Below are 11,959 nucleotides of genomic sequence, written 5' to 3' on the forward strand. Positions count from 1 at the left end.
TTCCATCCAAGCCTCAATAACCTCACCGGAACGGTGATCTTCTGTGAATATAGAAAATCTGGACAATAAAAAATCCTTCAAATCGGGATATGTCAAAGAGAATAAGATCTTCTTTTAGTATGTAAAATAAAAAACATGGGTCCCCATGCTCGTTCTGGCGAAAACCGCAATTTTTCTATTTCCAGGAAAACCTGAAGTGTTATGTACATGAGCGCGCTCGTGCGTATGCAACGGACGCAAGAAAATATGCGCGGTAAAGAATGCGCAGTGCAAAACAGGGTGATAACCTTAAGCGTTGTTAGGTATTCATTTAAATAATTTCTTCGAAAATCCCTCCACGTGAACCTTTCACATTGCCCAAAAGTTGCTCTTGACAAAATTTTGAACGTAGCAACCATTGCACTTCTGAAGTTAAGGTTGAAGCCCCTCCCCCTTAATTATTTAATATATCTCCGGAGTAAGAAGTGCTTTTTGAGAGGCATGCAACATTGCGCGCGAAACTAGAGGCTCATAACTAGACTCTTGCTCTCAAATTTGAAAATATGGGAGGAGAAAATTGTAAAACAATAGCCGCAAGTTTGCTTCGCATAGCTTTATTAATTCCATTGTCGGTACATAGACTGGTCTACTCCATTCCCTCAACTAAAACCTCGATTTAAAAAAATTAAAGGTCAAGTTACAATATCTTCGTTTATCTCACTAGGATTATTCTAACATTCTACGCTTGTTATCGGCCGTTCAAGTTGGGCAAAGGACTCAAAAACGCTTCACTAAGCACAGGGACAAGTGAGAGGTGTAATGCGAGGCTTGCCTTTGATGCCAAGGCTGAAAAAAGCCCAATCGTACACATCTCCCTCGCCTTCCATGCAGCATCCTGACATCTTTTTGATCTCAGATGGCGGCAACACATCAGCCCAGACATTGACATTTGCCAGCATACCCTTGAGAGACTGCTTTCGGTTAAATCTTCCACCCAGTTTGCCTTGTTCTTGTCCCAGCGTCAAGGAACCACGACCCCGGATGGTGTATCCTCTCTTCAAGCCAGTTCCTTCTTTTGCCAACTCCCCATCCTTGTAAAATTTCCATGCACCATCGCTGTTTTTCCACGTTGCACAGATATGATGCCATTCGCCATCGTTTGCTGACACTCCCGTTCGACTGTGACAACAAAGTGGATTCATATTAGTACCTTCATTCTAATAAGTTTAGTAAGTTTTTCTAGTAAGTTTCGTCAGGCCTCAAGCATCAACCCCTTATTTTATTGTGAAAAATGTAAAGTAGATGAAGTTGCCGTGGTTAACTCACGCGTCGCTCGTGGCGAGACCTTCCAACAATGCTTTCTTTGAAAACATCGGGCATTAATTAAGAAAGTTCTAAGTTTCGCATTAACATCACGGCAAAGCTGACTAACAACACAAATATGTAACAACGACATTAGCAATAGTAACAGTTACTGTAACAGTAACAGTGACAGTAATAATAACTGTAATAATCTTGTAATATTTTAATCATTTATGGTATACTAGAAAGGACAGGAGGTCATGAAAAGGGACGCGTATAAGATAAACGACCTATTTATAAACTTTGTCTCATCCATATACAATTTGACTTGATAACGTCGCTAAGGTAGAATCGAAACTTACCTTTAAAGGGCCTATGAACCAAATTAGTTGTTTTTTTTAAGGAGTGAGGAAAATCGGAGTACCTTCTCTCCCTCTCCGTACCTTCTTCAGCCCCTTCCTCCCCACCCCAGCCGTCTGTCCAGAGATGACAACCAGCAAACCCAACAGTCTTAAGAGGCGAGTCCGGGAATCGCACAACGCTACCCATGCGTGCCCCCCTAAATACCCCAGGCCTCTAATGTACTTCGGCAAACTATGGCTTCCAGTATGCAGCTGCATAATATTCAGGGGACGAAAACTGACCTTGGGATATTTCGATCACTGGACCACTGGAACCACTGCCACAAAGTGAACATAACCATTAAAACAACCAGAATGAACACAAGGAAAAATGACGTTTAGAAACCAGCTAAGTTGAAAAAAAAAAGACTGCCAAGTGACCACGGAAAGTAGAGTCGCACTGTAAAATGTCTTTCTGGGTTTTAATGGCGGTGATTACATGTAACCTATGTTTCTCACAATAGAAAACAACAACAACAACAACAACAAAACGTATATGGTGATACACTTAAATATAGAATGGTTGTCACTTTTACCTTTTACCTTCTTACCACTATTATTTTTTTTGCATTCAAATTAGCCCTTTCTTGCCTTGATAAAAAAATTGCATTCTTTTGAACTTTGGGGTTTCAGAAAGAGGCAAAAAGGGCTGATTTGAAAGCAAATAAAAGCACTTTCATAATCTTTTTACTACCTGTAGTTGGAATCATACTTACACTTTCTTGTGACCAATGATCATTTTAAAATTTCCAGGAGTTTCGATGAGCAGCTCATTATTCGCTTTTCTTGATACAGCGTAGCTGAAGGGTGTCCCGTAATGTTCAGATGTCTTTACCCAGAAACAGACCGTGAAACTCTTTATGTTTGGCATACCCCAGACCTGCATATAATCTTTGACTCCCTTCTCTGGAAACTCTAGAGTATAACCTGCCCAAAAAAAAACACACACACAAAAAAAATACAAACCAAAAATCAATCAATTAAACTGATGATGATGATGATGATGATGATATGGCGAAAAATAGTATGAACATGGACCTCAGTCTGAAGACCTCCGCAATCTAAGTCAGTGCCAACAGAAACGCTCTTATCTTATCGTCAGTTAAAGAAAGGAAAGTTAATGTCACATCATTGATGTTACATGTTCATGGCACATTAGAGCGAAGAGTAACGAGTAACCATGGAAAATTCAGAAATACAGTAAATATCGTGATCCTCCCGCAATTAGACTAAAGTTCGAAGCATTTTTAATTTAAACAATTTGTCGAAAAAGCGCCACAGTATAAGTTAAGTGCTTTTAAAGGGGCAGTATTACGCTATTTTAGTCAAAATTCAAAACGCTAAAAGACGCCTTTGCATCAATGAAAACCAAAAAATAATGCTGTAGTTTTGTTGCCAATGGCCATTGAAGTGCACTGAAGCTGTTCCTTGTTGTTTGCAGCCAAGGATGGAGGGGATTGAAATGGATTGAAACTTGAAGAAATTGGCCAGTTTTTTTTTTTCAAGTTTGGAGACGTCGTCCTCTGAAAGTCTCCAAAAGTTAAATACGAATGTTATATTTCTTATCATCTCAGTGAGTTGTCAGGAATATTATACATTTGTGCTAGAGTACTAATTTAGATGTTTACCTAGTTTTGACCTTAAAACAATAAATTTAGCATGGCAGTGCCCCTTTAAGAAGCACCACAATCTTTCGAAATCCAAACAATTCCATTAAGCGCTTCTATGCACTTTCATAACGAATTGCTTTTAATTAGTACCCCAACCATGTTGTGAGGTGCATGGGGTGAAGTTCGATAGCGCCCTTGTTAATATTTTGCCCCTATAACTTCTTGTTTAAATGGACAGCCCTCTTTGGAGTTGGTGAAGTGACAAATATACCACTCGCTATTAAAATTAAGGTTGCCCAAGCACGGCCAAGAATGCAATATTTCCTGTCATCAAGAATAGATATCCTACCTTTAGATCCGCATTCACCCTCTGGCCCCTGTGGGCCAGGTGGACCGCTGGGCCCTGGGGCACCAACATTTCCTTGATTTCCTAAAAAGAAAGGAGTCATAATCGAGTGACTAGGGTTGTGTTCTTTCTTTAGACTTTTGTGACAGACCTGAATCTTCCAAATTGAGAACAATGCAAGAGAAAAAATACAGACAAACAACGCAACAATAAACATCACCGCTTTGGTTTGCAAAAGAAGAAGTACAGAGGTTTACAAATTAAACATACTACGAAGGATAAGATATTCCATTCTTTAACAACTTTTCCTTCTTTATTCAGGAAACATATTATTAAATGGTGACTCGTGGATGCTCTGAAAAAAACCCGAGTCCTCCTCCTTTGCGGGCCATGTCCTTCATTATATGACGTGACGGCCTTATACTTTGCATTCATAATTCTATCATGAACACAGTAGGTAAATTCTGCAAAATTGAGATCTACTGTTATTTCATGCATTTGTGTTTCCAATGACATTTCATGTTCTATTTGGATGAACCATTTTAGTGTTTTTGGGTACGTTGGTTAAGCTTTTATCGTGTTCTATTCACGAAACAGAAACAAAACAAGTAGATAAACATTTTTGATTGATTTGGCTGAACAACTTTTCAACCGGCATCAACCCGTGTTGAAACGGCTGAAAAAGCATGAGTAGCCAGCGATCAATGCTCTTTTCGCGGGCTTTTAAAAATCTGGCGCAAGCTCCAAACGCTGTCTTCCCTGGACATGTCAACGCGGAGAAGTCTGGTAATGACTATTCCTAGGGGTTACCGCGTGTTCAAAGGAAAACTGCCGGAAAAGTGTTCTGTTGGGAAAAGTCTATCGTCTCAAGTCGGTTGTGGTTCAAACCATTGGTACGATACAGTAAAACTCCACGAGTAAGAACCTATTTTTAAGAACCTGTTAGCCTAAAATTTGTCAGTTATAATTAGACCCTCTAAACGGGATCAGGAACCTCACTGACCCTAAAATTTGAAACAGGTTTTTATTTTCTGAAATCTAAAAAATATGGGTGCACTTTGCCGGGCCATTAAGATCAATATTGACTGATGTTCTGAAGATTCATGTGATCTTTCGGTTTTACCTATTACAGTCAATTTTTATGTGATTTGTTTTAAATTCTGAATTAAATAAATTTAATTTAAATTTCTATTTTAGGGAAAGGGAAAAACTGGCTGCTGCATAGGGGACAAAGGCCGAATATCACTAAATTCTGGTATCTACAACACGAATTTTTCTTCAGAAAATAAGACCGTATTAAGAACCTAGATGGCCTGCATTTCTGTTAATCACCATTTATGTGAGGGTTTTACTGTAGTACAAGACCTAGCTGTCCCATGCCCCTTGTTTGGCACGCACACTGCTGTGGAAAGTGATTAAAATTTCTTCAAGTCGGTCTGTTTAATTACACGGTAGGTTCGTTCACAGTACCTGATTTTCAGTATGTTCTTTTGGAACTTAACCTAAATACATGGGTCAAAAATGGTACGGTGAGGAAAAAAAAAGTTGACTTTCCTAAATAAATTTCTAAATATTGAGAGTGTACATGGACTTTTTCGTCTGTGAAAGAAAATCAAAGATAACTGTGCAGCTGAAGAAGAGACCTTCATGTCCCCCAAAGAATCGTATTCCCCAGAATCTAAGCGTTTAAAGGAGGAAGAAGAAGAACTTCCTCAAGTTGTCACGAAGCTTCTGCCATTAAGAACAATATAGCCTATTTGAGAGCAGTGTAGCCTCAAACGACGTGGTCCTCTCAGTATTAGATATGGCCGAAGAGTTCGCATTTAAAGTGGACCAAATTCTTAATAAGTAGGTTAGACTATACCAATTGAAAGTGCAACCGAAATCCAGTTGTTTCGACAGTCGTCGAATGAATCAACTCACCTCTCAAGTTTCATCTTAATTTTTACGTGCTGAGCAAGATCTTAAGAGAGTTAAACTGCAAAAACTTGACCAAAGTGACTGCAGAGAGCCTCAACAAAGATGCATGTCGAGGGAGAAAAATCCGCAAAATTTGAACAGATAAAAACGTAAAACGATGAGGATTGGATTACTGAAGTGAACCATTGCCGAGGACTTAATCTACTCTTTTAGCAATGGCATCAACGAGGATAGGGGCGAAGATATCAAGGAAACCTGGGTTAATTTTTGGGCAATGATGGAGGAATTTCTAGCACGACGAAAATTGAATTCAAGGCGTCCATAGGACTGGTAAGAGAACCGACAGCGGCTTTCAGTAGGAGAGAGCCCTATGTTATTGAAGGTGAGAAATTTACTTGAAGATCAAGGACAAATAATACCTCCCCCCCCCCCCCTCCCCCACCTTCTAAGAAGAAAAAAGGTAACTACCTGATTTTCTGAAAGTTATGAGCCTGGGTTTCAGGGTATGAATTTCCATTAGGTCGTGATGTTTACATAGTAAACAATAGACTAAATAAAACAAACCCGTTTCTCCTTGAGGTCCCTGCGGTCCTGATGGTCCGGGATATCCCCGCGGTCCTCGTGATCCATGGTAACCCGGAGGTCCTGGTGGACCTCTTGGTCCTGGCGGTCCACGCCAGAAGATCGATAATCCTGCCGATGAAGCACACAAATAACGCGTTAACCAGTGTTCGCGATAACCCATGAATAGAAGCCTCTGGGTGCTTACCATTCAGCGAAAAATCCCGGAATTTTCCGTTAAATGTCAAATGGAACAGTCGTTTTCCAGAAAAACCGAGGCACTCGGAACGGAATTACCATTTACCGATTCTGCCGTTTCCAGGCTCTTTTTTCATCGGGAATCGAGTCATAAGGGAAGACAAGGCCTGGGAGCCAAGCTTTGAAAATGGAACATTTTTAATGGTGAGTGCAATGTTTTCCGGTTCGCTTACCATTATCCAACCGTCACCCCAACTAACTAATGGTAAACACCCTTGAGTTACCTTTTTCCTAAGCACATGTATCTTTAGATCTGATTTTGTTTTGTTTGTTTTTTTTCCACGAAATGAATTTTGCGGATTTTGCGGACTTGCAGTCGCTGTGGCAAGTACCCGCAAGTTTTTACCGTCAACGGTTACGTCGATGGCAAAAGAAAAAAAACTGCGCTAACTTGGGTGGCATCGCAAATTGAGCTTGATCAAACTGAACGCAAGTCATCGCAAACCACCATAATTGCTCGCAAGAAGTGGCTGTCGCATCTAAGCGAGGTTTTTATTGCAAGTAAGAGGCACGAGCTAGGGAAAATAGTAAACTTAAAACTGTGCACGGCGGACGTCGAATAACGCGCATAAGAACAACAACTCGAACCCTCAAATGCAAAGTGTGTTACATCTACTTGTCAAGGTACAAATTGGCATAACTTATTGCGGTTAGGTGCATGCCGGCAAATTGGCACATATGCTACTTTGAAATACACAAAAGCAGCCAAACGCCGTCGCATAGTATCGCAATTTTGAAACTTGGTATGACTGGCCACTCCATTTGGCCAGGGCATAAGAGCCAATCTAAAAGTAGATGTTGACTCTAAGATTTCATGATTGGGGGTAGCTATAGCTGTTCCTAGTCATGTGCTCCTGTGAGAAGTATCTAGCGCAGAAAACAGCGGGGTGCCCACGTCCCCCTGGCTACGCCCCTGGTCGAGCCTATGACCGTTTTCTTTGCTAGTATGCTTGCGTCATTTTCTAATATACGTCATTGTCATTAGTCATCAAACTTGACATTTAAAAAATCATTTCTCTTCAATAATAATAATAATAATAATAATAATAATAATAATAATAATACTAATAACAATAATAATAATAATAATAATAATAATAGTAATAGTAATAATAATAATAATAATAATAATAATAATAATAATAATGATAATAATAACAATAATAATAACAATAATAATAATAATAATAATAATAATAATAATAGTAATAAATGGACACTGGGGTAGAACAGGTTGGTGCCTTAGCCTACCACGGGAATATGGACGCTCCCGCCCACCACAGAGTCTTGGGTAGCACCTTTGGCAAGAGCCAACACCCAAAAGTCATCCGTGTTAGGGTTACAACAACCTCATTTGATGAGAGAATGTCAATATTGAATTTCACACTAACGACGTCAACGGGACTGGAGCATGTAGTGAAGGTGTCGCGTCCGGCAGGTGTCCTGTGGATCAGCAGCGCAGGCCCGGTCGTCATCCTGCTACTGCTGAACAATGACAGAAGAGAGTAGGATGGTCAAAGGAGGATAACAAACGGTTGTTTGGATGTTACATAAGGAGTGAAGCAGAGAGGCGAGGGTACAGAAAGAGATTGCGAGACCTGTGGAAAGCCCGTAACATCAACAACGAACTTTCAGAAGTCACCGAGCAGAGCAGCAAGAGGAAATAGCAATCTGAGTAAGACATGAACGTCAGGAGACTGAAACTACAGAGCTTCTTACCACATATACACCAGACCATGCAACAATATCTGATACCCAAGAAGAACACCAACGTGAAGAGGAACTCAGAGTTTTCACGGCTGAAGAATTACAAGAAGAGATCAGCCCAGAACTGGAAGCCCTTTGCGACAGGATCCTAGAAATTATACAACTAGAGCAGAGAATAGGATTACCATCACTGAAGTCATGCGAAAGAACGAAGCTGAAAGCAGAAGTTGGAAAGATCAATGAAGCCGTCAAAAGGATTCAGACGCACAACATCACTGAACTGAATTCATTAATGTATGCAGCTACATATGTTACTACAGAAAGGATGGGAATGATAAAAGGGAGGAAAGGGAGAAGAACTGAAGAGCCATTCTGGAAAAGAAGGATTAAGGGGAATATCGAGACTTGGCGAAAAGACCTGAGCAAGATTAAGGAAGTCCGTAGAGGAAACATGAGACTGAAACAAAGAGAGAGGGAAAGGTTGAACAGAAAATATCATCTTGAGGATGAGATTGCAAGAATGCTTGCCAGCCTGTATATGTCAAGGGAATGTACTAGAGTGAATGGTCGTGGGAAGAACAGTTTTGATACCAAAGGACACAGCGAAGGGTGCCCAGGCCAGCAACCACCGCCCTATTGTCTGCCTACCCATGATGTGGAAGCTCTTGGCAGGAGTTATGAGAAGTTATACCACCACTTGGAAACGAATGGACTGCTAACAGATGAACAGAAGGGATGCAGGAAAGGATCCCGAGGACATAAGGTCAATTGCTTGTAGACAATGCAATCCTGAAGAACTGCCGGAGAAGGAGAGACTACAAGAAGCCATATGATATGGTGCCGCATTCATGGATCCTGAAATGCCTGGAGTTGGTTGGGGCTGCCAAGAATATGATCTCTATAATTAGCAACAGCATGGTGAACTGGAAGATCTAGGCAATGAATGGCTGTCTGCAAACCAGGAGTAATGTTGCGAGGATGTACCTACCGAGAAAGGAAGGGGAAACAGCACTGATCGGCATCGACGATTGTGTAAAGAAGGGAGAGCAAGTCCCTTCATGGCTACCTAAGAGAGAGCACAGAGTGGACGCTTCAAGCTGCGTTGAAGCAGAAACTGATTGTTGAGGAAGAGAGTCTGCAGGACTATGAGAGGAGGAGAAAAGACGAGAAAATTAAAATTGGAAGGAGAAAGCCATTCATGGTGCGTTTGTCCTGCTCTTGGCAGGAGTTATGAGAAGTTATAGCACCACTTGGAAACGAATGGACTGCTAACAGATGAACAGAAGGGATGCAGGAAAGGATCCCGAGGACATAAGGTCAATTGCTTGTAGACAATGCAATCCTGAAGAACTGCCGGAGAAGGAGAGACTACAAGAAGCCATATGATATGGTGCCGCATTCATGGATCCTGAAATGCCTGGAGATGGTTGGTGCTGCCAAGAATATGATCTCTATAATTAGCAACAGCATGGTGAACTGGAAGATCTAGGCAATGAATGGCTGTCTGCAAACCAGGAGTAATGTTGCGAGGATGTACCTGCCGAGAAAGGAAGGGGAAACAGCACTGATCGGCATCGACGATTGTGTAAAGAAGGGAGAGCAAGTCCCTTCATGGCTACCTAAGAGAGAGCACAGAGTGGACGCTTCAAGCTGCGTTGAAGCAGAAACTGATTGTTGAGGAAGAGAGTCTGCAGGACTATGAGAGGAGGAGAAAAGACGAGAAAGTTAAAAACTGGAAGGAGAAAGCCCTAAATGGTGCGTTTGTCCAACAAATATCAGATGAAGCTGGAGAGGAGTCTTGGACATGGCTCAGGAATGGATTCTTAAAAAAGGAGACAGAAGGTTTGATTCTTGCTGCTCAGGAACAAGCTTTAAGAACAAACTCGATCAAGTACAGCAGAGATAAGACCTCAGAGACACCACTGTGTAGATTGTGAGGAAATGCCACTGAAACAGTACGACACATTGTCAGTGGATGCAAGAAGCTTGCCCAGAGAGAGTATAGGAAGCGGCACGACAAGTACGAAGAAGTATGGGATAGAGTGTAATGAAAAGTGGTATGACCATCAACCCTTGCCAACCGCAAAAAATGGAGAAGTGAGGATTATGGGACATGATTATCTACACAGACAAAGTGCTGAAACATAATCGGCCAGATATTACTCTGGTGCATAATGACACACAGAAATGGACACTTATTGACATAGCTGTGCCAGCGGACCAGAACATCACCAGAACTGAAAAGGAGAAGGTTGAAAAGTACCAGGAGCTAGAATTTGAAATCAGAAGGACTCATGGAGCCTCGAAAGTCACAATAATACCTATCACGATTGGTGCTTTTGAAAGCATATCAAAAGGTGCAAAGACCTGGTTTTGCAAGCTAGATGTACCTGACTTCCTTGGAAGTGTACAATTATTGGCCATCCTTGGAACTGCTCGCCTGTTGCGGAAAGTGTTGTGTCTCTAAGCTACGGCGGGTTGCTGAGACACAATCAACATTACCCAGTAGAACTACTGGAGAGAATCGAATCGAATAATAATAATAATAATAATAATAATAATAATAATAATAATAATAATAATAACAATGATAGTAATGATAATAATAATGGTTATAATAATAAAAATGATTATAATAATCATATTTTTAATATAATAATAACGATAATAATGATAATATTATTAACGATAATATAAATATTAATAAAATAAACGAATCGACCAGACGCGTGCAAATTCAGGTGGGCTCACGCTATATTAATCTATATTTTGCATAGAAAATTCACTTAGTCAACGGATCAGATTGCTGAACCAAATATTATCACATTATAGTTAAACATAGTTCTCAGGCCGGTGTACGTGAGACTGATGGCGTCGCGTGCAAAGCTTACACGGTGGGACTAGTTGCGGGGAGAAGACCATTTTACTTTTGTAATTTTATTTTTCGCGGAGAAAGGACATTTTTACATATATGACATTTTACATAGACTTTAAACTATAAAATCTGAGTCTTCATGACTCGAAATGTCTGCGGAAACATACTTTTGTGATCCGTAAGAAAAATCCCGTAAAACTGGCATCATTAGGAGTGCTTGGCCATACCAGCCGGGCTTTGTTAATTGCAATCACTTTTTTTCATCCGAGTTGCTGTAAAATCTACAAAAAGAGTTCGACACCAAAAAAGAAAAAAAAGAACAAGACACATACCTCCCTCAAACATTGCAAAAATAAAAACACCCGTGAGCAGCAAAAATGTCTTGGTGATCAACATCTTAAAACTCTCTGTTGGCAATAGTTGACTCGAGACCTGCTTGTGCAGTAAACGGCTCCGAACACACTACAGTGCGAGGAAACGTTAAGGTCTGCGAACTCGCTGGTTCAGTTTGAGCAAGAAAATGCATAGTCGTAGAACTTTTAAGCCCCTTTCACCGTGGTAACGGTGAAAGCCTCCCACGGAATCCTTTTACGTACATAGGGGTTGAATCAATAAATGCCGTAATTGAGCTCGCGGGTCATCTAAAGTATTTTCACCGATGAAAGAAAATGTACATTAGCTTGGGTCATTCAATTAGTTTTCCAACTAGCTATCCTTAGGAGAGTAAAATAACTGGAAAAATACAACACCTTATGACATAAATTATTTATTTCTTTTTACTTGAAGTAACATAAGAAACATTACAGAAAACTATCCACGTTTTTTCCTTTAACTTTTTTTCAGGATGATCCTTTTAACAGGGGCACCCAACGTCAATTTTCGGAAAATATCTGTTCGGAAGACGATTTGAGATCTAGAATTTTTGGAACTTTTTTTTGTAAAATTTCTTGCTTGCCTGCCTGTCCTAGGATTTTCGAACATCTAAAAAATGGTGTAATTA

The 11,959-nt window shown here is 40.5% G+C and overlaps 1 protein-coding gene across 1 annotated transcript; it reads right to left on the minus strand.

Annotated features, from left to right (window-relative positions):
- Window positions 1-577: 577 nt before the first annotated feature.
- On the minus strand, window positions 578-11,470 carry LOC138052832 (neuronal pentraxin-2-like). Its single transcript, XM_068899416.1, has 5 exons — window positions 11,292-11,470; window positions 6,123-6,251; window positions 3,642-3,722; window positions 2,399-2,609; window positions 578-1,158 (listed from the first exon to the last, which is right to left on the minus strand). The coding sequence occupies exons 1-5, from the start codon at window positions 11,353-11,355 to the stop codon at window positions 771-773; spliced, it is 873 nt and encodes a 290-aa protein (XP_068755517.1). The 5' UTR covers window positions 11,356-11,470; the 3' UTR covers window positions 578-770.
- Window positions 11,471-11,959: the final 489 nt, after the last annotated feature.

This window comes from Montipora capricornis, chromosome 6, assembly GCF_036669925.1.
Source record: "Montipora capricornis isolate CH-2021 chromosome 6, ASM3666992v2, whole genome shotgun sequence".
NCBI classification, from domain to species: Eukaryota; Metazoa; Cnidaria; class Anthozoa; order Scleractinia; family Acroporidae; genus Montipora; species Montipora capricornis.

What these genes read in the sequence shown, in the direction of transcription:
- LOC138052832 (XM_068899416.1), bottom strand. Translation starts at nt 11,355, where the DNA reads ATGTTGATCACCAAGACATTTTTGCTGCTCACGGGTGTTTTTATTTTT. An exon ending in GGGACCTCAAGGAGAAACGG is followed by an intron (nt 3,723 to 6,122) that starts GTTTGTTTTATT and finishes CTTTCTTTTTAG; the next exon opens with GAAATCAAGGAAATGTTGGT. An exon ending in GGGTGAATGCGGATCTAAAG is followed by an intron (nt 2,610 to 3,641) that starts GTAGGATATCTA and finishes TTTTTTGGGCAG; the next exon opens with GTTATACTCTAGAGTTTCCA.